Here is a 20,607-nt window from a genome sequence, read left to right as displayed (position 1 = left end):
AATGTCAACATCAAAAGGAGTGTGTAAAACATGTATATTGTAGTGATGGCAGTATACTGTGTATAGTTATACTGGCAGTATGGAAAATGATTATTTGGACATGCTTAAAATGGAAATGATCATTTACTGTGAGGTGAGGTGTGGTTGGGGTGTGGACAGCGGTTGTGCTTTTGTAACGTTGAGGTATGGACAGCTACACACTGAGGCTTTGAGCCTCAGTCCTGCCTGTTCACATTTTATTCTGTAAAAACTAAATTTTCACTGCTTTTATAACCTTTAGTGGGGAGAACATAGCTGGGATTTAATGATTTAACAAATCTTTTACATCCTTTGTCCTCCACAATGCTAAATAGCTGGGAGTCCTCAATCACCATGCTGACCAGGTCTTCATCTATTTGAGATTGTTCTCCTGAGGAAAGACAATAAAGACAAAGCACAAATATAAATATCACACACGTCACTTATTACAGTTGTATAATATTGTTATATCATTTAGTAACATTACTGCATGCTATTATTATCATGGCATTTGATGGCTCACCTGGTCTTGCTCCACAATCGGTGTTCCCCTTATTCTCATGCAAAGCTCTGCAGTGCCTAAGCATGGATGAGGTGTTGTTGTTATATCCCAGCTCCCTGCACATAGCAAACACTTCACCTTGTACAAAAGTCAAGACAGCTTAACACAAGTTTTATTGCACCATCAGTATCATGAAAATACATCTTCTGTAGAAATTTACATACCTTGTTGGGAGGAATAAGATCAAAATGTTCCCACACAGGGGAGGACATCCTCCTCTTCTTAGCTGGCTCCATTCTCTCCTGACTTTCTCTCCTCACTCTCATAAACCTCCAAACTGTCTCCAAACTCTCACTAACCGCAACTCTCCATCAAACACCCACATTTTGATTGAAGTCTGAGGGGTTTATATCACTGTCATATCTCGCGGCAAAGTTCGAACCACTTCATGAACCAGTCACGTGGTACAGCCGGGCAGCGAGGCTTCGGACGTCATCATTTTCAGCTCCTCCCATAAATGAAGCAAGCCTCGATACGCGCATACAGGACGTTACATCACTACCACACGGTCAGGGGGGCTGACCGAGACATACATACAACGGAAGTAAATAACCCTTCAGTCAGGACGGTGATATTAGCAATATTCCCTATTAATCCTTTCAGTCAAGCCTGTAAGTTACTGATAAACGCACGATTTAAATGATCAAATATGTCATTTGGGCAGTCTGGGTAATTCTTTTTTATATTTTTATTTATTGTCCAGAACATTCCATAATTTCTTCTAAAAATTTAGAAATAACCTCTATTCACAAGAAATCATTTACTGGGTATTAATCATTAATACTGGATAGTTTCAAGAATGTTACTTGTTTACTCAGGAGCCAATCATTTATTGTGTTGTGGCCGTCAGAGCTGTCCAGCCACTCTTTCTCTCTCTGTGGATTCCCTGGCAGCATGGCTGCTTACCCACTCAGCTGGCTCTCTGGCTGGCACACCTTTCAACCACTTGCAATATTGAAACAGCGGCTCCACTTCTCTCCAGGTCTTTATATTTGCTGTTGCTGTACACAGCACTGTCTCACATCTTCTGTTACCTCTCCTTGTGTTATCTAGTCTGTTAATCAGTTATTTCTGTGCTCTACAAACCTGAACTATGAGGCTGAATTTGAGGCTTAGTGAGGTAACTTCAGGTCTAGAAGAGTGTGATGCCGAGTTAAATTTATGAATTAGTGAGCTACGTCAAGCATATAGTACAAGTTTTCATTGTTTATGTTTAAATCACTATATGTTGAATGCATATAGACTACTAATATGTGGAAGGTTATGTTCATTGAAGCGATCAACAAATATATAGGCCACTGCCTAATCATTTCTTTAGAAAAGAGCTTCCCTGTTCAATGCACAGATAGTAGCATCACCTACCATCAAGAGATCAGCAAGAAAAATGGGCCAGATTTACTAATGAAAATGGATTAGCATGAATAGTGTTCTAGAGTCAGTTGAAACTCTAGCATTAAATGTAGCTGGTTGAGTCCTGTTAGAGAATTAGGATCACGGGTATCTGTTGAATTGCTTCTTCATCGAAATGAAGCAGCAGGATGTACATGCAGAACTGCAAGTAGGATATACATACGTGTGGCCTGTGAACAGAGAAAACTGTAGCATGTGCTAGTTAAGCACTGCCCTCCAGAAATCATGAAATAGTCAGAGAAAATAAATAAATAAATAACTAATATTAAAAGGCTCAAATACTTGTTTCAAATGGAAATTAATTTATAACTTTTTCTAAATGCATTTTTCTGGATTTTTTTGGTTATTGTTCTGTCTCTCACTGTTCAAATAAACCTGCCAACACGTGTCTACCTACTTGGGTGAAGACACGTGTTGGTAGATCAGTGGCTGCTAAATCATCCAGTAGAAGACAAACTACTCTTCTAACTGCAAGGCCTGCAACAGCAACTGCAACCCGGACGATCTGATATCCTTGTGTTGGCGTTGTTTCCACATCATCATAATTAATGTTGTTCCAGGTTCAACATTGCAAGTGACCAATCACCTTCTTGTGACGTCATACTTCTGCGACTTCGAAATACCCGCCTCTGTCTGTCAATCCAGCGCGCCCGCTTCACTTGCGAGAAACCGCCGCCTGTCCGCCGAATTTGAAGTCCTTTTAGGATACTTTTCTTTAATAAACGGTAAGCATTATACATATGTTTCTCACTTGGCTTGCTGTTTGTTTGCTAGTGATACTTGACGACAGCATTAGCTAACCAGTGTTCTCTAGACCAGCGTTCCCATACTTTTTTGGTGTTTCGTGGCCCGGGGGTTGGGTCAGGCAAACATAAGTCAAGAGAATTTGAACTAAAAGGCCTAGACTAATGGTTGTGTGCTGAATCTATGAATCAAACTATCACCTGGGAACATAATTAACTGGTCCATAGCTGTGAAACTGGACATGAGTTCTTGATTCTATGGAGATTAACAGTAATCCAGAAATTTACAAATTTGTCCCTGGGACATCGCGTAAATGTCGTCCCTGGGACATCGCGTAAATGTCGTCCCTGGGACATCGCGTAAATGTCGTTCCTGGGACATCGCGTAAATGTCGTTCCTGGGACATCGCGTAAATGTCGTCCCTGGGACATCGCGTAAATGTCGTTCCTGGGACATCGTGTAAATGTCGTTCCTGGGACATCGCGTAAATGTCGTCCCTGGGACATCGCGTAAATGTTGTCCCTGGGACATCGCGTAAATGTCGTCCCTGGGACATCGCGTAAATGTCGTCCCTGGGACATCGTGTAAATGTCGTTCCTGGGACATCGCGTAAATGTCGTCCCTGGGACATCGCGTAAATGTCATTCCTGGGACATCGCGTAAATGTCGTCCCTGGGACATCGCGTAAATGTCGTCCCTGGGACATCGCGTAAATGTCGTTCCTGGGACATCGTGTAAATGTCGTTCCTGGGACATCGCGTAAATGTCGTCCCTGGGACATCGCGTAAATGTCGTCCCTGGGACATCTCGTAAATGTCGTCCCTGGGACATCGCGTAAATGTTGTCCCTGGAACATCATGTAGAAGTTGCCCTGGGACATCGTGTAGATGTTGTCCCTGGGACATCATGTTAAAGTTGCCAGAGACATACCATATGAAAGTTTAACTTCTTTTAGCCCCTGTTTGTTTTATATTATTTTATATATATATTTTTTTTAATATTATATTTAATATTTACATTGTATTGCAAAAAAACCCAAAACAAGTTAAAATGAATTAATGAATATTGACTAATTAAAGCTTCGTTATTTTTCCACCAGAAATGGACGACATAATTAGAAGAAGTGTTCTGAATGACGAAAAAAAAAGAACTGGAAAAGACACACAACTTTGTGTGCATGTGTCACAATGCCAGGAGGACCCATTCAGTGTTGTGTTAGAAAAATTGAACTCATTAACCCTTCATGGACATTATAAATGTTTAAATGTTGCCTCAGGTAAAGACAGGAAAAGAGACTATTACAAATTCAACTGCATCAGAGCTGGGGAAAAAAGTCGAAACAGCTACAGAGCAGTGGGCTGTAAGGCCTATGTTTCATTTAAAGTACTCAAATGTTGGAAAGACCACACAGTCATCGTGCAGCGTACATATGATAAGCATGATGGGCATGATCCTTCGGACCCAAAAGACGCACATTTCAACAATATTTCCAGTGATTTGAGGAGGAAGATTGAGGAACTGCTTTCCCTTGGAACTAAGCCAGCCATCGTACTAACCGAATGTCATAAATGGGCCAAAGAACATGGACACAGAGATCTTCACAACAGAGAGCATTTTGTCACACCACGTGACATTGACAGTGTTAGAACCTGCATGATGAGGAAGAAGCACTTTAACTGTGGAGACAGTCAAAGTGTACATACCTTACTTAATGGAAAACATCAAGAACATGTTCTCTTCTATCAACCATACACATCTGACCAAGAACTAATGATTGTTTTGCAGACACCTGTAATGAAATCAAACATGGAGAACTATGCAAAACAGTTAGTATTTGTTGACACCACGCACTGCGTTAACCAGTATTCATTTCCCTTATTCACACTTGTTGTAAGAGATGATCATGGGCATGGAGTCCCTGTGGCCTATGCTATTGTCAGCAACGAAAGTCAGAAAACCCTGGAAACTGTTCTTGGAATAGTTTGTGAGCATTTCCCAACTTCCCCAAGGTAAATAATACATTGACAGCTATTAATTTTGAAATAATTCCTTTTCAAAAAAGTTATAACATGCCAGAATCTAATGCTATAGCTGCAGCATGGGCTGCAAAAAACTTTCCTTTCCAGTTGTTAAAGCTATTCCTATAGGCTGTATGCAGTATTTTATATTTATTATTATTAACCTTTATTTAACCAGGAAAAGTCCCATTGAGATTAAAAACCTCTTTTGCAAGGGAGTCCTGGCCAAGAGGCGACAACACGTTGAAATTACAAAGTTACATACATATTATAAATAACAATTACATTTTAAAAACATTTTTCTCTGGCTCTCTCAATCTGGACTTAAAAGCATTTAATGAAATAAGATCTGCTATCTTCCAGTCTTTTTGCATCATGTTCCATGTGAAAGGGGCAGCATAAGTAAAAGCCCTCTTTCCCAGTTCAGTTCTGGCAAATGGAACATTGAGCAATAAAAGATACATCTACTTGTGAGTTGAAATGTTTAATTTGGCATTGAAGTGGTGCTTTGAGATAGCAAAAACATTTTCATACTGTTTAATCTCATTTAGTGTTTTCTTTTTTTCTGTAGAGCATTTATGGTTGACAAAGACTTTGCGGAAATAAATGCTTTGCAGAAGGTTTTTCCAGAGTCAGCTATCCTTCTATGCTGGTACCATGTCTTGCAGGTAAACCACATTGTTTTCTTTTCACGTTGTCTAAGATGCACCTGAAACACATTTTTACAACAGGGTCCTGTTGTTATGATTTGCCTCATTGTGATATTCACCTACTCAGGTTAATGAATATAAAGGGATAAAATGTTGAGTGACTATGTCCATCCATTTAAGACCACAGTGCACTCATCTTCTGGTGGCTGCTTCCCAAAGCTCTTTTTGACATTTAAAAATATGTTTGCCTGGTTGATTTCTGTAATGCACAGGTCCGCTTGTCCAGTGAGTGACAAAGTTATTTTTGGACGTCAGCTTTCTTTTATGCTTTTTGTACAGCTGCTCCTCTGTCTCTCTCTCCAGATTAACTTTTTTCCTCTTACATTCACAGGCTGTTAATCGATGGCTTTCAAAATCAGAGTCCGGGGTCCATGGGCTTTCTAACACCCAAAAGAGAAATGAAATCATTTCTTTCTTTTGTAAGCTGAAAGCTTGCACATCTGTAAGTGTAATTTGTCTATTTCACATTTTGATTTCTTGATTACACTAAGAGCATAATAACTTTCAGTTGCTAAAAAAAGTTACAGAGAGATACAAAATAGATTTTTGAAACAATTTCTAAAACTGGCTTCTTATCTTGCTTATCAAAACAAGTACTTAAGCTGTGCAGAACATCATTGTGTCACCCACTGTGCAGTAGAACTTGTGAGTGGGATTCTTTCACAGACAGATGCTGAAACCAAATATGCTTATAGGTTTAGTGTTCCTTCTTAGCCATTGTAAGGGAAGAAATAATTGCTTCTTAATACAAAAACACGACATATTATTAATAACTTAAAATTCTTAATGTTATTCAATAAAAGGAAAAGGGCTTCAATACATAATATTAAAGATTTCAATAGGTCTGTTAAATGGATTGAAATATATTCTGTTGCATCCAATTCTCTTAGGAGGACGACTTTAAAGCCACATCAGCAGAGTTCTGCCAGACATTTAAGCAATACCCTTTGGTGTGCCAGTATTTTCAGAAGCACTGGGAAGGCATTGGCCACATGTGGTGTGACTACGGCCGTCGCTTCAGTCACGCTCGTTCTGAAACAAACAATGTGATTGAAAGGTATGATTTATTATTTTGACCTCATTCAATTGTATTGCTGAAAAAAAGATATTATGCTTTAATCCAAGAGGCTAAACTGAGTAGGTTCGTCATGTCATTGCCAGAACAGGTTTTAGGCAAATCCTTTAAATTCTAGCAGCGTTTTTTATGTTATCACAACAAAAAACAGAGTAGGTGGATTTGCCTAAATCAGCTAAACCGGCACAGAGCATTCCTTTATAAAAGACGTGTGCAATAGGTATTCCAATTTTTAAAAAAATAATACAGTCTTGATTAAAACTTTAAATTCCTTCAATTACAGTTACTAATCATTTCAAATAACTTTTGTTCAGATTTTTCCACCGCCTGAAATACCAGTTTTTATCTGGCTACAAGAATAGGCGTCTGGATGATCTGATTGAAGTGCTCCTAGGGAAGGCCGACGACTACTTCTCAGTCATAAAAAGCCTGCAAGATGTGGGCCGCATGAAAAACAGGTTTGCTGACACCTTGTCTCAAGTTTCAGACTCTGCTTCAAGACTGATGGAAAGTGGTTGGGCTCTTAAAATTACAGTCAAGAACAGCCATGGAGTTAATGCATATCAAGTCCCATCTGAGTCAAGAGAAGACATGGTGTATGATGTCTGCCCTGTTGAGTCCTACTGCAACTGTACATATGGCTTACGAGGACTTCTTTGCAAGCATCTAGTGTTACTTGCAAAATTAGCAGAGGCTGACAATGACATCTATCCAAACATGGAAACAGACCTTGGCAAGAATTGCAGTGAAAGAAAGGCATTACTTTGTACACTGTGAGGACTTGAAAGTGATAAAAATGCCAAGTTTGTTTGGAAATCTGTGTTTTTTTGCATCGGCTGAAACACTTCAGTGCACTTGTTGTACGTTCTCTCACTATAACACATGTGCTTGCCTGAAGGTGGCTTGTAGCCATTTTAAACAAATGAAAAACTCTCTGAAAAGTCCTCTATCAACTTTGAATGACACTCCTGTAGTTGAAAGCACAGACAAAAAATGCACAGAAGATGCGGTTGGAAAACTAAATGCTGTTTTAGACACAGTTAAACAGTGGGCATTCATTCCAGAGGGTATTACTGCAATGATAGATGAACTGCATACAAATGTCTTAAAAACAAAACAAGTAGGCAAAAGTATATGCCAGTACGAAATAAAGACGACAGATAATGCACGCAAAATTAGGCCATTGTATTCTAGCAAGAAACGTTCGGCCAGCATCGACATTCCAACAGTCTGTGAAAATGAATGTGAACAGTCGATAACCACTGAAAGAGAGACATCCTCTGGAGAAAATGAAAACCTTTTGGAATACAAAACAAAAAAGAGAAGAGTTAAAGCTAAGTATATGCACAAGTAGACTTTTGTGTGACATTTCAAAGGGACTGCATCCATTACTTCTGTTTATTGAAACTAAAGCTGTCTTAACTTTCTGCCAAGGAACAGATGAAAAGAAATTGTTTGCTCTCTCAAGCAGTTGTTATTTATGTGTGTTATTCATTACGTTGGCTTGGTTGCTGTTTTTGATACAAATTCATCTGTGCCCATTGTAATATTTTCATATGTTACTATTTTTATATTGCTATGCATTATAAATAAAGTATTACTTATTACTATTAAAGGTCTGCATTTGCAATTGTTGGTATTATTTATAAAATATGCGCTCTTAAGTTTTTTGCTCCATAAAACGATACCTGTCACTTTTTGGACATAGAGTATCAGCTGTTGAGAATCCTGGCTCATACAAAATAGAAGTAAAAGGTTTCAACATCCAGCCTTTTTATGATTAAATAGAAAGTGTAATAACAGAGTTATTGGGGTGTGATTTTGTTAATAGTTAGTCTTAAGTATAAGTTTAATAGTAATGAGTAAGAAAATATAGCCAGAATAATGGAATGAGACTAACACCTGACCTCACACTGAGATTTGGTATGAAGTGGCATGTTTGTGCTAATGCTGACATTGGGGCTCAGAGTTCCTCTGTGTGTATATATTTGTGAACGTTAACTTGGCTAATGTCCAAGGGTTTGACTGCTTTCCTGTTGGATTGTATCACAAAGAACAGGGATAAGAGCACCAGTGGCCGTGCACACCCTCATCTCTCTCCTTCACCCGATCATTAGTGTTGGAAACCGGCATTAGCTCAGAGTAGATTAGACTTCAGTATAGTGCAAGTGATTTGATTTTATGATTATTTGATTCAGTTTTTTCTGTGTTCAAGCTCAATTACTTTAATAAAATATGTTGAATTCAAACAAATAAATAAACAAATAAACTGTGGACATTACCCTTTTAAACCTTTCTGAAACAAGACAGGTAAAAACCAGTGTATAAAAGTTTACATAGGTATAAATAGCTCTAACACTTTACTCCAGCCTGGCGTCCACACATGTGGACATCACATTTTGGGTTATTTAGACCAAAATACTAAATCTTGATCAACAAGTGCCTGATATACAGTTACGAGGACATTATACTGCAACTGTTCTATCGAAATTTCAAATGAATGTCCTCATATGTGGCTCTCATTTTTCTCAGAAACAAAAATTAGGTAAAAAAAACAAAACCTGGTAATTCTTTGTTTTTACATTCATCGGGTTCCAATCGGCCCAAATATCAAAGAGAAATTAAAAATGCATGCCATGGAAGATTTCGGGTCTTAGGGGGTTAAAATGACCAGACCCCTCCGGCCTGTTTTCCAGGCCACTAAATTAAACCCAGTCAATTACCAATTGAACAGAATAAAAACCTACGAGGTCCACTAATAGTCCAAAAGTCCAAATCTTTAATAGAAAAGACAGGCAGAACTCAAACAAACAATAATCCAAACGAGGAGCATATATACACACTGGAAAGTAAATAATTATAAGTTATTAAATCAGACTAATTAAATACAGTAAAACTAATAAGGGAAGACGAACACACGGGAAATAAAAATAACAGTGTAAACATACCAAAACTCAAAATAAAACAGGAAAGCTACTACAAACCGAGTGTGACACAATTACATTCATATTGAAACATATGTGATAATTTTCTTTCTTTGTAGCATTTTTAAGATATGTGTTAGAACAGTCATTATGCTGTTTGGATTAGGAACCAATCATTTTTGCCAAATAGTTAACACAAACTTAGAACAACAATGAACAATTTTCAAGATTCTGATTTACAGAACAAACAAAAGGTTTCATTATTTAAGAAACAAGATCAAGTTTTTCACACAGGAATGAAATGACAGAATCCAGTGCAGCGGGGCCAAAGGTGTGTGTCAGCAAACTGAAGGTTGAGGAATCAGTCAGCTCATGTTTAAGGTTGTGTTGGATTTTGAGAAGAGTCTGTCTGTTATTAGAAAGTAAGATTAACAATGTTACACCAATAACCCAAATACGGGGAAATGACAAATAATACCAAAAAAGATACAACTTTCATATTGTTTTACTAACTTACTTTGTCATATCAGCACTTGAATGGTCGATGCCTTTACAGACCATGTCTGTTGTGACATCGCAGGCCAATCTTCCGGCAAACCCGAGGGCTAGCTCCCCAGCCTCCTCTTCACTCAGAACACTAAACACTGTTACTTTAGTTTTGGCCTTCTTAGGCCTGTCAAGAATCATTGTGGGCAGTTTGGCTTTACGGCCCTAAAAAAGAAAAAGTGCAAACACCAAAAGAGCAGAGAGAGACACACACGCGCACAAAGTTAAATGCTTTTGTTTACATGGTGTAATTGTGTATATGTTGCAGCAAATGCACAATTTCCAGCCACATTGTCACTTCATTGATACGAGTAACCCGGATTTATTTCAGGTGACATCAAAATCACGAAATGTATACCTACCCCAATCAAACCTCTGCTTGGATTCTGCGCTTGATCTCGTCTTCTGTTATTGTGTAGGTTTTCTTTTTTGAGCTTGGTACAGATAAGCGACCATGCACTCTGTAAACTGTACTAGTTCCTTCTGAATCAGTTTGAAATTCTGCATCTGCATCGATCCTGTCAACATCAGCAGCAGCAGCATTATCTGTACTCAGACTTGTGCCGTATACTTTCTTTTTCTTTGTCTTCAGTCTGTGTACCTTCATCTCTTTCAGTCTGTGTACCTTCATCTCTTTCAGTCTGTGTGCCTTCATCTCTTTCAGTCTGTGTACCTTCATCTCTTTCAGTCTGTGTGCCTTCATCTCTTTCAGTCTGTGTACCTTCATCTCTTTCCGTCTGTGTGCCTTCATCTCTTTCAGTCTGTGTACCTTCATCTCTTTCAGTCTGTGTGCCTTCATCTCTTTCAGTCTGTGTACCTTCATCTCTTTCAGTCTGTGTGCCTTCATCTCTTTCAGTCTGTGTGCCTTCATCTCTTTCAGTCTGTGTACCTTCATCTCTTTCAGTCTGTGTGCCTTCATCTCTTTCAGTCTGTGTACCTTCATCTCCTTCAGTCTGTGTGCCTTCATCTCTTTCAGTCTGTGTGCCTTCATCTCTTTCAGTCTGTGTACCTTCATCTCTTTCAGTCTGTGTACCTTCATCTCTTTCAGTCTGTGTACCTTCATCTCTTTCAGTCTGTGTGCCTTCATCTCTTTCAGTCTGTGTACCTTCATCTCTTTCAGTCTGTGTGCCTTCATCTCTTTCAGTCTGTGTACCTTCATCTCTTTCCGTCTGTGTGCCTTCATCTCTTTCAGTCTGTGTACCTTCATCTCTTTCAGTCTGTGTGCCTTCATCTCTTTCAGTCTGTGTGCCTTCATCTCTTTCAGTCTGTGTGCCTTCATCTCTTTCAGTCTGTGTACCTTCATCTCTTTCAGTCTGTGTACCTTCATCTCTTTCAGTCTGTGTACCTTCATCTCTTTCAGTCTGTGTGCCTTCATCTCTTTCAGTCTGTGTACCTTCATCTCTTTCAGTCTGTGTGCCTTCATCTCTTTCAGTCTGTGTACCTTCATCTCTTTCAGTCTGTGTACCTTCATCTCTGACTGTCAGTCCTCCTATCTCACTGTTACTTGTCGATTTGCTGCAGATGTTCTCTCCCTTAGGAACCTTTCCTTTGTCATTCGCTGCCTGATGCTTTCCCTGATGACATTCTTCACTGGCTACTTCTATTGCTCCTCCTGTATAGCCACCTACTATGCTGCACAACTCCTTTCCCTCTGCTGTGCTGCACTGTGCTGTTACATAACGAAGAATGATATAAACAGCACTATATCAATTTAATTGTGTTGGGAAATCCCCACAATATGACACAGTTATGTCTAAAATAGTTTTGTGTAAAAACTGGATCTTGAAACGTCCACTTTAATAACACAGTCCTGGTGTGCAAAGGCAAAATTACGAAATTTTTTTCACTTTAAACATTTTTGGACATTGTTTAGTTATATTGTGACTTACTCTCACAGAAGATACAGATGCCACAAACAGACTTTGAACAACGCATGTGCTTGTATGCACCACATTTCTGGCACTGCACCTGTGAATTAAAAAAAAAAAAAAAAAGAAGAAGAAATAAACAAACAAAAAACAAATGAACAAAGTCCATTAAATAAACAATCTATATGGCTAAGGACATGTCATAGCGTACCCGGTCTTTGGCTGCAATCACACACCAGCACTGACTGCACTTCCTAGTTCGATCTGCAAAATATAATTTGTTTAAGTACAAGTTACATTTTCCAATGTTAGAGAAAAAGAAGGCAGCTAATTTTATCTTTACCTATTGAGGAAAATAAGTAGTGGCAAAGTCGGGACCTGAGCTTTGTGATTTCAGTGTTGTACTCCTCCACATGTGTTTTACCCTCAATGAGAGATTGGGCAAACTAATAATTGATGAAGAAGAAAAAAAAAAAAAAAGAACAAAAAGAATTAGATTAACAAAGAAATGTTTGTTTGTTTTTAACCCACCCGAGAAAAAAAAAACAGCAACCAAAGCAAAGCATTACTGCTGAAATGGTTCAATCTACAAAAAAAATTGAGATTTTACCATCCTGCCTCTAAGGCTTTAAAAACTGAATAGGCAAAAATGTAAACATTACTTATATAGGTTAAAGCTATAGTTTTCAGTACCATTATGACATGCACTCCACATGAGTTCCCATCCTGTTGATGTGGGTGGCTCACATGTGACAAGGTCCACTCTCCAGTGCAGCCTCTTGCTGAAGCAAATGAGCTGAGAGATCGCAGTTATTACAAATAAAAAGCATATAGAGAAATCAATAACCACGTTCGGTAATGATTTCAATTAAATTAAATATGTTATGTTAAATATGTTAATTAATTACCTCCAGTTTTTCAACACCGCACTTTTTCTGACCTCCGACTCGCCAAATGAATTCATATAGACTATGGTCCTCTTGGGTATGTCACAAAATTGTTTTGTAAAAAGATGGATATGGTAGGCTTGGGCCTTGAGCTTTCCTAATGAGGGACACTGAAAAGTATCATGCACTAGAGAGAGTGCAAAATCTGTGCAACTTACAAACAAGGTCCAGTGGCTGCCGTTTTCCAGACAGGCTCCAATCAATTTCTCATACATCTGAAAGATGTTTTTCTGGAAATAAAAAGAATGTGACAAGTATGTTTTTCTGTCAAGAATGACACTGCAAAACTGCAAAAGCTTGTCAGGTGAGACTTGTAATTAATTCTGCAGATACACAAACATATAGAAAGTGTCATTTTTGGTTTACATTAATTAATTTCTATAGTGTGTACAAAACAAATCAAGACCACAGACTCAACACGCACCACTCAATTTTTGGTGTTCTTTATCAGTTGGCCAAGACAGAAATGTTTTAATCTGTGTGCATTGCTTTTGAACAAGTCTTTACACAGAAAAGGTTTCAGAAAGGTGTTTTTCAGGTTCTTCTGACAAGGCTTCAATTTTGGAAAATGCTGTTTGTTTATAGTGGCAACTTATAAACCCTTTGTGATAAGAACATAGTTACCACAGTCCAAGTCATACCTTCAAAAAGTATGCACTTTGTGCTCTTGTGGACCCATCCAAAATTTTTCCAGTGATTTGGCTTGGTATTGGATAAATGTGAGGGAAATTCTATAAAAATAACATAAATACACCTATGTTTTCAAATACATTACAAAAAACGTAAACATGCTATGTCATTATGATCAAACAAGCTTTTCAACATACCTCACACTGCAAATAGATTAGGCCATCTATTACCTTATAAAACAAATAAATAAATACATATAAATAACAACAGAACTAAGGAACACGATTCATTAAGTAAATTGTACAATAAAGTGTATTTAAAGCAGAATTTAACATTAGTTTTATGACAACATAAAAGGATTTTTATGTCAAGAGGTACCTCATCTGAAATGTTAGTCTGGTCAAACAGGGATTTCAAACTTGAAATACCAATAGAGTTTGGTCCAGCTACTCCCACAAGGTAATCTGTGAGAAAGCATATGCTGTAGTCAACAGATATCATTTTCTTTTTGCATGCTGCAACCATCATCCATTTCAGTCTTCTAGGAGCTTTGTCTGGTTGTAGTTCTTTTTTCTCCTCCTCTCCCCTCATCTATTAATTAAATTGTTTTCTGACCTTCCTAACTGTTTCCGACCTGTCTTCCCAATGTGATGTTTAAGCAATATATGTATGGTCAGAAGGGGGTGAAATTTTCATTGCAGTTGTACGTGTAACATTGCATGTGATAATAAAAGGCTTGATTGGTTGATTATTCAACATGAGTTGACATTTACCTGACATTGTGAAGGAGTCACAGTTTCTGTAAGGGTGTAAGAACATAACATGTGGATTTGTTACACTTCTTTTTCACAAGTTAATAACAATCAATAATTTTCATTCCATTATTTACAAGCTATCACACGATGTCCCAGGGACAACATTTACACGATGTCCCTGGGACGACATTTACACGATGTCCCAGGGACAACATTTACACGATGTCCCAGGGACAACATTTACACGATGTCCCTGGGACGACATTTACACGATGTCCCAGGGACAACAATTACACGATGTCCCAGGGACAACATCTACACGATGTCCCAGGGCAAATTCTACATGATGTCCCAGGGACAACATTTACACAATGTCCCAGGGACAACATTTACGCGATGTCCCAGGGACAACATTTACGCGATGTCCCAGGGACGACATTTACGCGATGTCCCAGGGACAACATTTACGCGATGTCCCAGGGACAACATTTACGCGATGTCCCAGGGACAACATTTACGCGATGCCCCTGGGACAAATTTGTAAATTTCTGGATTACTGTTAATCTCCATAGAATCAAGAACTCATGTCCAGTTTCACAGCTATGGACCAGTTAATTATGTTCCCAGGTGATAGTTTGATTCATAGATTCAGCACACAACCATAAGTCTAGGCCTTTTAGACCAGATTCTCTTCACTTATGTTTGTAAAATGATCAGGGAAGCTACTGCAATTTTGCCTGACCCAACCCCCGGGCCACGAAACACCCAAAAAGTTGGAGAACGCTAGTCTAGAGAACACTGGTTAGCTAATGCTGTCGTCAAGTAGCCTATCGCTAGCAAACAAACAGCAAGCCAAGTGAGGAACATATGTATAATGCTTACCGTTTATTAAAGGAAAGTATCCTAAATTGACTTTAAATTCGGCGGACAGGCGAATTGACTTCAAATTCGGCGGACAGTTTGACACGAGGAAATCAGATCGTCCCGTTCCATCGCGTAAATGTCGTCCCTGGGACATCGTGTAAATGTCGTTCCTGGGACATCGTGTAAATGTCGTCCCTGGGACATCGTGTAAATGTCGTTCCTGGGACATCGTGTAAATGTCGTTCCTGGGACATCGCGTAAATGTCGTCCCTGGGACATCGCGTAAATGTCGTCCCTGGGACATCGTGTAAATGTCGTTCCTGGGACATCGCGTAAATGTCGTTCCTGGGACATCGCGTAAATGTCGTTCCTGGGACATCGCGTAAATGTCGTCCCTGGGACATCGCGTAAATGTCGTTCCTGGGACATCGTGTAACAAAGTGCATACTTTTTGAAGGTATGACTTGGACTGTGGTAACTATGTTCTTATCACAAAGGGTTTATAAGTTGCCACTATAAACAAACAGCATTTTCCAAAATTGAAGCCTTGTCAGAAGAACCTGAAAAATACCTTTCTGAAACCTTTTCTGTGTAAAGACTTGTTCAAAAGCAATGCACACAGATTAAAACATTTCTGTCTTGGCCAACTGATAAAGAACACCAAAAATTGAGTGGTGCGTGTTGAGTCTGTGGTCTTGATTTGTTTTGTACACACTATAGAAATTAATTAATGTAAACCAAAAATGACACTTTCTATATGTTTGTGTATCTGCAGAATTAATCACAAGTCTCACCTGACAAGCTTTTGCAGTTTTGCAGTGTCATTCTTGACAGAAAAACATACTTGTCACATTCTTTTTATTTCCAGAAAAACATCTTTCAGATGTATGAGAAATTGATTGGAGCCTGTCTGGAAAACGGCAGCCACTGGACCTTGTTTGTAAGTTGCACAGATTTTGCACTCTCTCTAGTGCATGATACTTTTCAGTGTCCCTCATTAGGAAAGCTCAAGGCCCAAGCCTACCATATCCATCTAAAAAAAAAAAAATCCAATTTCTTTGTTAATCAAATTTTTTTTTCTTCTTTTTTTTCTTCTTCATCAATTATTAGTTTGCCCAATCTCTCATTGAGGGTAAAACACATGTGGAGGAGTACAACACTGAAATCCCAAAGCTCAGGTCCCGACTTTGCCACTACTTATTTTCCTCAATAGGTAAAGATAAAATTAGCTGCCTTCGTTTTCTCTAACATTGGAAAATGTAACTTGTACTTAAACAAATTATATTTTGCAGATCGAACTAGGAAGTGCAGTCAGTGCTGGTGTGTGATTGCAGCCAAAGACCGGGTACGCTATGACATGTCCTTAGCCATATAGATTGTTTATTTAATGGACTTTGTTCATTTATTTTTTGTTTGTTTGTTTCTTTTTTTTTTAAATTCACAGGTGCAGTGCCAGAAATGTGGTGCATACAAGCACATGCGTTGTTCAAAGTCTGTTTGTGGCATCTGTATCTTCTGTGAGAGTAAGTCACAATATAACTAAACAATGTCCAAAAATGTTTAAAGTGAAAAAAATTTCGTAATTTTGCCTTTGCACACCCGGACTGTGTTATTAAAGTGGACGTTTCAAGATCCAGTTTTTACACAAAACTATTTTAGACATAACTGTGTCGTATTGTGGGGATTTCCCAACACAATTAAATTGATATAGTGCTGTTTATATCATTCTTCTTTATGTAACAGCACAGTGCAGCACAGCAGAGGGAAAGGAGTTGTGCAGCATAGTAGGTGGCTATACAGGAGGAGCAATAGAAGTAGCCAGTGAAGAATGTCATCAGGGAAAGCATCAGGCAGCGAATGACAAAGGAAAAGTTCCTAAGGGAGAGAACATCTGCAGCAAACCGACAAGTAACAGTGAGATAGGAGGACTGACAGTCAGAGATGAAGGCACACAGACTGAAAGAGATGAAGGTACACAGACTGAAAGAGATGAAGGCACACAGACTGAAAGAGATGAAGGTACACAGACTGAAAGAGATGAAGGTACACAGACTGAAAGAGATGAAGGCACACAGACTGAAAGAGATGAAGGTACACAGACTGAAAGAGATGAAGGCACACAGACTGAAAGAGATGAAGGTACACAGACTGAAAGAGATGAAGGCACACAGACTGAAAGAGATGAAGGCACACAGACTGAAAGAGATGAAGGCACACAGACTGAAAGAGATGAAGGTACACAGACTGAAAGAGATGAAGGTACACAGACTGAAAGAGATGAAGGCACACAGACTGAAAGAGATGAAGGTACACAGACTGAAAGAGATGAAGGCACACAGACTGAAAGAGATGAAGGTACACAGACTGAAAGAGATGAAGGCACACAGACTGAAAGAGATGAAGGTACACAGACGGAAAGAGATGAAGGTACACAGACTGAAAGAGATGAAGGCACACAGACTGAAAGAGATGAAGGTACACAGACTGAAAGAGATGAAGGCACACAGACTGAAAGAGATGAAGGTACACAGACTGAAAGAGATGAAGGTACACAGACTGAAAGAGATGAAGGCACACAGACTGAAAGAGATGAAGGCACACAGACTGAAAGAGATGAAGGCACACAGACTGAAAGAGATGAAGGCACACAGACTGAAAGAGATGAAGGTACACAGACTGAAAGAGATGAAGGTACACAGACTGAAAGAGATGAAGGCACACAGACTGAAAGAGATGAAGGCACACAGACTGAAAGAGATGAAGGCACACAGACTGAAAGAGATGAAGGCACACAGACTGAAAGAGATGAAGGTACACAGACTGAAAGAGATGAAGGCACACAGACTGAAAGAGATGAAGGTACACAGACTGAAAGAGATGAAGGCACACAGACTGAAAGAGATGAAGGCACACAGACTGAAAGAGATGAAGGCACACAGACTGAAAGAGATGAAGGCACACAGACTGAAAGAGATGAAGGCACACAGACTGAAAGAGATGAAGGTACACAGACTGAAGGAGATGAAGGTACACAGACTGAAGACAAAGAAAAAGAAACAGAAGTATACGGCACAAGTCTGAGTACAGATAATGCTGCTGCTGCTGATGTTGACAGGATCGATGCAGATGCAGAATTTCAAACTGATTCAGAAGGAACTAGTACAGTTTACAGAGTGCATGGTCGCTTATCTGTACCAAGCTCAAAAAAGAAAACCTACACAATAACAGAAGACGAGATCAAGCGCAGAATCCAAGCAGAGGTTTGATTGGGGTAGGTATACATTTCGTGATTTTGATGTCACCTGAAATAAATCCGGGTTACTCGTATCAATGAAGTGACAATGTGGCTGGAAATTGTGCATTTGCTGCAACATATACACAATTACACCATGTAAACAAAAGCATTTAACTTTGTTTGTGCGTGTGTGTCTCTCTCTGCTCTTTTGGTGTTTGCACTTTTTCTTTTTTAGGGCCGCAAAGCCAAACTGCCCACAATGATTCTTGACAGGCCTAAGAAGGCCAAAACTAAAGTAACAGTGTTTAGTGTTCTGAGTGAAGAGGAGGCTGGGGAGCTAGCCCTCGGGTTTGCCGGAAGATTGGCCTGCGATGTCACAACAGACATGGTCTGTAAAGGCATCGACCATTCAAGTGCTGATATGACAAAGTAAGTTAGTAAAACAATATGAAAGTTGTATCTTTTTTGGTATTATTTGTCATTTCCCCGTATTTGTGTGAGGATCTAAACGTATTCTACGCTAGATTCGACACAGCGAACACCATGAGACCGGACAGTGTGCGCACCGCGGATGACGTCAGTGCGCACACTGTGTCTGAGGAGGATGTGCGGAGGTGCTTCAGGAAGGTGAACGCACGCAAAGCTACTGGTCCGGACGGGATTCCCGGCTGCGTCCTCAAGTCATGCGCGGCTCAGCTGGCTGGAGTGTTCACGCACATCTTCAACCTTTCCCTCTCTCTGTCTGTAGTCCCAGCCTGCTTCAAAATGGCCACCATCGTCCCTGTACCCAAATCCTCCACCATCTCCTCATTGAACGACTGGCGACCTGTAGCCCTGACCCCCATCGTAAGCAAATGCTTCGAGAAGCTGGTCAGGGACTTCATCTGCTCTGCACTACCCGACTCACTGGACCCTCTACAGTTTGCATACCGCCACAACAGGTCCACTGATGATGCCATAGCCCTGACACTACACACTGCCCTGTCACACCTGGAGAAGAGAGACACGTATGTGAGAATGCTGTTTGTAGATTACAGCTCAGCATTCAATACCATCGTTCCCTCGAAGCTGGACAGGAAACTGCAGGATCTAGGACTGAGCAGCTCCCTCTGCAGCTGGATCCTTAGCTTCCTGTCTGACAGACGCCAGGTGGTCAGACTGGGCAGCATCACCTCATCCCCCATCACACTGAACACTGGTGCTCCACAGGGGTGTGTACTGAGCCCTCTCCTGTACTCACTCTACACCTACGACTGCACGGCCACTAACAGCTCCAACATCATTGTGAAGTTTGCGGACGACACTACAGTGGTGGGTCTTATCACCAACGGTGATGAGACGGCTTACAGGGAGGAGGTCAGCGCCCTGACCCACTGGTGTCAAGACAACCATCTCACACTCAACGTCGCAAAGACAAAGGAGTTGATAGTGGACTTCCGGAGGTGCAGAGAAGTACACACCCCCATCACCATCAGCGGCGCTGCTGTGGAGAGAGTGAGCAGCTTCCGGTTCCTTGGTGTACATCTGGCTGAGGATCTTACGTGGTCAGTACACACAAACAAAACAGTGAAGAAGGCGCAGCAGCGCCTCTTCTTTCTCAGGAGACTGAAAAGATTCGGCATGAGCCCCCGCATCCTCAGGACCTTCTATCACTGTGCCATTGAGAGCATCCTCACTGGATGCATCACCACCTGGTATGGCAACAGCACCGCCTACAACTGCAAAGCTCTCCAGCGAGTAGTGCGGTGCTCTGAACGGATAATTGGAGGTGAGCTTCCCTCCCTCCAAGACATCTACAGGAAGCGGTGCCTGAGGAAAGCGGGGAGGATCATCAAGGACTCCAGTCACCCCAGCCATAAACTGTTCAGACTGCTTCCATCAGGAAGGAGGTTCTGCAGCATCCGGTCCCGTACCAGCAGACTGAGAGACAGCTTCTTCCATCAGGCCATCAGACTGCTGAACACTTCATAGACACCTCAGCTTCACTACTGGAACTTTAACATTATGCACTCCACACTGTACAGTAATGCCACTGTTTTGCACATATTCAACTCTGTATATTTTATATATTTTATTTATTGTTTACTCTATTTAATTTGTAAAATATGTGTACACACACACACACACACACACACGTAGAAAAACATTTAGTATACACATCCAGAATTTTTTTTTTTTTTGCATATACTATTATATATTGTACATATATTTATTAGTTTCAGATGTAGCCATTCTTGTATTTTGCACAACTCTGTTGCTTGTGAAGCTCGCACACAAGAATTTCACTCACATGTGCTGTAC

General features: G+C 40.1%; 4 protein-coding genes and 1 long non-coding RNA gene across 5 annotated transcripts; 3 read left to right on the top strand and 2 right to left on the bottom strand.

Annotated features, from left to right (window-relative positions):
• Positions 1 to 2,696: 2,696 nt before the first annotated feature.
• LOC146697907 (uncharacterized) lies at positions 2,697 to 5,185 on the top strand. The gene is made up of 2 exons (XM_085472828.1): positions 2,697 to 2,715; positions 3,834 to 5,185. Exon 2 carries the CDS (start codon positions 3,836 to 3,838, stop codon positions 4,745 to 4,747), a length of 912 nt encoding a protein of 303 aa, XP_085328954.1. The 5' UTR covers positions 2,697 to 2,715; positions 3,834 to 3,835; the 3' UTR covers positions 4,748 to 5,185.
• Positions 5,186 to 5,245: 60 nt separating this feature from the next.
• LOC146697906 (uncharacterized) lies at positions 5,246 to 7,786 on the top strand. The gene is made up of 4 exons (XM_085472830.1): positions 5,246 to 5,420; positions 5,794 to 5,904; positions 6,353 to 6,519; positions 6,852 to 7,786. The coding sequence occupies exons 1-4, from the start codon at positions 5,331 to 5,333 to the stop codon at positions 7,312 to 7,314; spliced, it is 831 nt and encodes a 276-aa protein (XP_085328956.1). The 5' UTR covers positions 5,246 to 5,330; the 3' UTR covers positions 7,315 to 7,786.
• A 1,507-nt stretch (positions 7,787 to 9,293) lies between these two features.
• LOC146697905 (uncharacterized) lies at positions 9,294 to 10,374 on the bottom strand. Its single transcript, XR_014922940.1, has 2 exons — positions 9,979 to 10,374; positions 9,294 to 9,870 (listed from the first exon to the last, which is right to left on the bottom strand). It is a non-coding gene; the product is annotated as an uncharacterized LOC146697905 (long non-coding RNA).
• A 115-nt stretch (positions 10,375 to 10,489) lies between these two features.
• LOC146697904 (uncharacterized) lies at positions 10,490 to 14,371 on the bottom strand. The gene is made up of 10 exons (XM_085472827.1): positions 13,831 to 14,371; positions 13,650 to 13,682; positions 13,464 to 13,553; positions 12,784 to 13,052; positions 12,569 to 12,671; positions 12,219 to 12,321; positions 12,087 to 12,139; positions 11,897 to 11,975; positions 11,473 to 11,676; positions 10,490 to 10,752 (listed from the first exon to the last, which is right to left on the bottom strand). Exons 1-10 carry the CDS (start codon positions 14,041 to 14,043, stop codon positions 10,550 to 10,552), a joined length of 1,350 nt encoding a protein of 449 aa, XP_085328953.1. The 5' UTR covers positions 14,044 to 14,371; the 3' UTR covers positions 10,490 to 10,549.
• A 1,141-nt stretch (positions 14,372 to 15,512) lies between these two features.
• LOC146697903 (uncharacterized) lies at positions 15,513 to 18,739 on the top strand. Its single transcript, XM_085472772.1, has 7 exons — positions 15,513 to 15,528; positions 16,182 to 16,284; positions 16,364 to 16,416; positions 16,516 to 16,594; positions 16,815 to 17,114; positions 18,187 to 18,230; positions 18,542 to 18,739. The coding sequence occupies exons 4-7, from the start codon at positions 16,549 to 16,551 to the stop codon at positions 18,737 to 18,739; spliced, it is 588 nt and encodes a 195-aa protein (XP_085328898.1). The 5' UTR covers positions 15,513 to 15,528; positions 16,182 to 16,284; positions 16,364 to 16,416; positions 16,516 to 16,548.
• Positions 18,740 to 20,607: the final 1,868 nt, after the last annotated feature.

The sequence above is a fragment of the Copadichromis virginalis genome, linkage group LG11, assembly GCF_057382275.1.
Source record: "Copadichromis virginalis isolate Kocher_CV1m ecotype Utaka linkage group LG11, C_Virginalis_male_GT1.1, whole genome shotgun sequence".
In the NCBI taxonomy this organism is placed as follows: domain Eukaryota; kingdom Metazoa; phylum Chordata; class Actinopteri; order Cichliformes; family Cichlidae; genus Copadichromis; species Copadichromis virginalis.
The sequence above is the reverse complement of the archived record's forward strand: the minus strand, read 5'-3'. Positions and strand labels throughout refer to the sequence as shown.